Genomic DNA, 4,816 nt, shown 5'->3' on the forward strand with positions numbered 1-4,816 from the left:
CGCCAAACCCCCCCCCTCCCGTTCCCTCCCCCCCACCGTCTACCCCTCTCACTTGGGGAATGCATCGAAGCAGTAGGTCTTCTTGGTGTCAGGGAAGGCAACGCGCATGCCTGAGGTGAGCGGAGAGTGCAGCACCACGGCGGCGCACTCGTAGCGAGAGGCCAGGTCCACGGTGGGCACCGTGCCGATGCTCTGCCCGTACAGGACGATGCTGTCGGGGCTGATGCCGTACCTGGCAGTGGGGCAGTGTCAGCCACGGCTGCTGACAAGTTCCTGGGGCAGTACCCACCCCATCTTCCCTCACAGCCTGCAGGCAGTAGGGCTGGGCCCCACGCCTGTCCCCGTTAGGGAACAAATCTGCTCTGCAGGGAGGCAGGGCCTTGGGTAGGTGTGACAGCTGGCCCTCACCCTGCTTCACCAACAGTACCAATTAGGATCACGCATGCCCAGTGCGCCTGGTGAGAGCCCCAAGGCCCCGCTTGGGCTCCTGGGGGCAGGGCAGGCCCTGAGGCCTCTTCTGCTCTCCTCCCCACAACCTCCCACACACAAAATTGCCCAGGGACACACCCAGTTCCCCACAGGGGACCAGTCTTCCCCGGGGCATCCCTCACCCATCCCCTCGGCCATGAGAAATCAGGGCAGTCGCGTCCCCTGATTTATTAGCTGTTTTGCAGCCCCCTGGCGTTGGGCATGTCCACCCTATCACAGTGCAGGCGGGGCAGGAACAGAGGCTGCTGGGCACCACCTCCTTCCCGGGGCACCTTCTCTAAGGCACAACCTGGNCCAATGCCTCCCTGAGCCTCACCCTCTACCCCCAGGACAGCTGATCCAGCCTCAAGCCAGCTCCACAGCCTCCAAATGCCCATTCCCATCTGTCTGGGGACCCACGAGCCACGCTCCCCACATAGGAGGCCTCCATGATTCTCCGCCCACAGACCTGGACCCTGATATACCAAGGGGACACCCCGCTGCGTCTCACCTGTGCAACCCACCCGGCAGCAAGCCTCCACCTCCCCGTGCACGCAGGGGCCACCTGCACACTCCAGGTTAACAACGCCTGGCCCCGGCTTCAGGGACACCACCTGGCCTCCTGCCTGCCGCCCCGGCCGCCCCTCCTCAGCCTGCTCCCAGGACACGAAGCCACCGCTGTGCTGAGCACTGGTCAGTCCAGCCCTAACACTCACACACAAACAAGAGGCAGACGGAGCAGCGAATCTTCCCCAGCCTCCCCGATCCCTGTCATCAGGTGGGCCCAAGCCTCCTGCCTGCCTACGGACTCTGCCCCTGCGGGGTCAGGTCTTTGGGGAACAGTGGTGGCCGCAGGACAGATGGGCTAGATGGACAAAGCGCAGACCCCTCACCCCGCAACGCGGTGTGATTCTGCCGGCCACCACCGGCCGACGGGAGCAGCACAAGGGACTGAGGAAGCCGAGGGCAGCACGTACCTGCACCACACAGCCCAGGCTGGGTCCCCAGTGCCAGGGTGGTGCCAGGGGACCCCACCCCTGGGGCCCACAGCAGGGACTGCCTGGTGCATCGCTTGGGCAACCAGGGTCCCCACCTCCCCAGGCCCAGCTGACTTTGGTCCCTGCAGGAAGTGGGGAGGCAGGGAAGGTTGAGCAGGCAGGACTGAGATGGAGCACCCCCAAGAAGCCAGTGGACAAGGCACCGTGTCCAGGAAGGTCAGAGTCAGGGTGGCCTCCTTCCAAAGCACTCTCTGGGCACAGAGACCAAGCAAGTATGCTTCAGTGAGAGAGAAGGGGGCTGTCCCGGATCTAAATAAGCAGGATGGGGCGGGGGGGGGTGTCCGGGGACGGGGGCTTGGCCAAGGCCTTAGTAAACCCTGGGCCAAGCACACAGGTGTGTGCCTCTGCTTGCTAGCCTCCCACTGGCCCCCAAGGCTGTGCTGAACATCGAGCTGCCTGACAGATCCTTCTGGGACCCTTCAGAACTCTCCAGGCCCAGAGGAGCCCTGCCCCCAGGAGGAGACCACAGTCAATGGCTACGCATGCCTCATGGGTCAGCCCCCGAGGACCATGACAGAGCAGCCCCACTCCTTCCTGCACCTCAAGTACTCACTAGGCCCAGGTCTCTGAGTCTTTCCTTACAGCGCTCACAGCCCACCTCCCGGGCCCAGGTCCTCCATCCACCCCCCTCCAGGCGGAGACCCCACTGCCCTAGGAACAGCCCATCCATGCCCCTTCGGGACAAGCGGCTCCCAGGAGGGGAGGGGAGACCTGAAGACAGCCTGCCCCACCTCCCCGCACATGAGCACGCCTGTCACCACACCAAGGGGACACAGGCCAGACCTCACTCTGCTGCCTGCTGATGGCTCCCCTCCCCCCGAGGGCCACCCACAAGACTTCCCCCAGGAGGCGGGCCTGAGTCCCTGGGTGCTCACCCGCTGCCCCACACACAGCTCACCTGGTGCGCAGCGCCTGCCAGGCGGCGTCGATGTCGGCGTAGAGATTCTTCTCCGAGGGCTTCCCCGAACTCACGCCGTAGCCCGAGTAGTCGTAGGAGAAGATGTTGCAGTTGATGCGCGTGCCCAGGCCGATGTAGAAACTGCTCATCTGGCCCAGGTCCACCGCATTGCCGTGCGAGAAGAGAACCGTGTACCTGGGGGGAGGGGCGGAGGGCAGGTCAGAGGGTGAGGGAGGCTCCCCAGCCACGCCATGGACGAGGGTGCTAGTGCGGGAGAGAGGTGGCTGCCGCCGCAAAGTGGCCTGGCTCCTCTGGCTGTGTGCGCTTGGGCAGCGGCAGGGGACAGCCAGCGGGGCCCTCAGCACCCCCTCTGTGAAAGGGGACCACTGGTCAGGGTCTCAGCACAGGGGGGCCCGCAGCGCAGCGAGTCCCAGTGACCGCCGCACGCGTCCCTGCGGGAAAGAGCTCTCCCTTCCGGAATCGTTTCTTTTAGAGGGACTCTGACAACCCAAGGATGGCACGCACATGTGCCCACTGCCTGGAACCTTCTGGAGAATGAAACAGCCGCTGCTCCTCTTGTCAGTTGGCCCCCACCCTTGCCCCCACAAATGAACCAGCCCAATCCCCGTCCCCAGCATCTCTTCCCCCTCCTACAAAGCACGACTCCAAAACTCACTCCCGCCCTGCACTGCTGCTGGCCATCCGGGCCTGGCCTACATCGCCCCGACAGGCTGGATCCTGGCCCGGGCACTCCCCGTCTTCTCCCTCCACCCTGGGCCCCAGCCCAGGTAAAAGGTAAAAGCTTGCCCTTTGAACCGGGATCTGAACCCAGACCCCGTCTGTCTAAAGGCAGAGACACTTGGAGGCCCCACCTCTTTCCCGCTACTGTACTCCAGGAAGAGAGGCTTCTAGGCCTCGAGGTCAGTGTTAACGAAGAGGCGGACTTGGCCTCAAGTGCCCTGGCCCCGAGGCGGATGCCAAGGCCTCACTGAGCACCCAGAAGCCCTTCCCTGGGCAGGTGAGCACAGAGACCCTGAAGCGGGCGGCTCCTCAGGCAGGTGAGACAGGGCCACCCAGACCGGCCCTGAGCCCCAGGGCCCTCCTCGCGACAGGCTGCACAGGGCAGGGCACCTGGCAGGAAGGACCAGGAAGGTCCTGCGCGGCCTGCTCTTCGTGGAGCCCATCCGCCACCCCTTTGGCCACAAGAATCCCCAGGGCCCCTGTTGCCGAGAGGACCACCTCCGGTGCGGTCTGCCCCTCCCGCCCCTCTGGCCGTGGTCGGGCCGGTCGGGCCTGGAGGCTCACCTGGCGCTGGGCACGCAGCGCACATACATGCAGGCGATGCGGTTGCCGCGGCTGCTCTTGGTCAGGAAGACCTCGATGGTGTCCAGCTCGCGTTGGCTGTACTGGAAATCAGCGCGCTCCGTCAGCTGCAGCTTCCAGCGGCCCGGGCTGCTGGCCGAGCCCCGCAGGGGCCCTGAGGGGGCGGCCCCGGCCCCACCAGGCCCCGGCTCGGGCTCGGGCACCAGCGAGTAGGTGGGCTCCGGCGGCAGGAAGGCGAGCTTGGCGGCGATGCGGCCGGGGCAGGGCGGGCAGCAGAAAAGGCAGCACAGCTCGCTCACCGACAGGCCGTTCATGGCGGNGGCGGGCAGGGGGGAGGGCAGCCCCCAGCCGCCGCCCCAGACGAGAGCCCCCTTAGGAGGCCGCAGCCCAGCCCCATCGTGGTCCAAGCTGAGCCCTGGGGAGCCTCGCAGCCTTGCTTCTCCACGTCCTGCAGAGGGAAACCCTGGGGGGAGGGGGAAGCGAGAGGTGGGGTTCCCTTGGGGCTCTGCTGGGAGGCAGTGACCCAATCTCGTCTGCACCAAGCCTCCTGGCCTTCCCCGCGGCCCAGTCCACCCTCCACCCCTGGACCCATGGGCCCAGCTCAGCATCCAGGTACTTCCCATGTGCCCTTTGTGCGACCCAAAGCCAACCGGACCACCTGCTGCACCCTTTCTCGGCACGCAGCCACCAACTCTTGCCATGTAAGGACCGCCCCCCCGCCAGCCCAGCCTCGGCCAGCGGGCTGTACCAGGCAACCAGACCCCTGGCTCACGCCGGCTCTCCCTACGCGGCCCCAGCTCTGGGCCCAGAGACCCTGGCGCTCTCCTGACGCCTCTGTTCACACAGCTGGCCCAGACTCTCCCCCCAGCCCATCTCCATGCCACGCCTCAAGGATTCATCTGCCACCCCTGGGTGACACATCCCAGCCAAGGCAAGGACAGGCTGCCCACTGGAGGGACCCGGCCCAGCTCACAGGGGCCCAGCCTGGAGGAGGGGCAGGACACGGAGCCCGGGCAGAGGAAACACAACAAACAAAGGCTCTGGTAACAAAAGCAGGATACATCTAGAG

General features: G+C 65.8%; 1 protein-coding gene across 1 annotated transcript in view; it reads right to left on the bottom strand.

Moving 5' to 3' along the window:
* Positions 1-4,066, bottom strand: part of ABHD17A (abhydrolase domain containing 17A, depalmitoylase) — a 4,657-nt gene extending 591 nt beyond the window's left edge. Inside the window, exons 1-3 of the mRNA XM_077760665.1 lie at positions 3,730-4,066; positions 2,425-2,619; positions 53-232 (exon numbers count right to left, since the gene is read on the bottom strand). Coding sequence (XP_077616791.1) covers positions 53-232; positions 2,425-2,619; positions 3,730-4,061 — 707 coding nt within the window. The 5' untranslated portion in view covers positions 4,062-4,066. The remainder of the gene's footprint in view (positions 1-52; positions 233-2,424; positions 2,620-3,729) is intronic.
* Positions 4,067-4,816: the final 750 nt, after the last annotated feature.

Source organism: Crocuta crocuta, unplaced genomic scaffold (assembly GCF_008692635.1).
Source record: "Crocuta crocuta isolate KB4526 unplaced genomic scaffold, BGI_CrCroc_1.0 scaffold443, whole genome shotgun sequence".
NCBI lineage: Eukaryota > Metazoa > Chordata > Mammalia > Carnivora > Hyaenidae > Crocuta > Crocuta crocuta.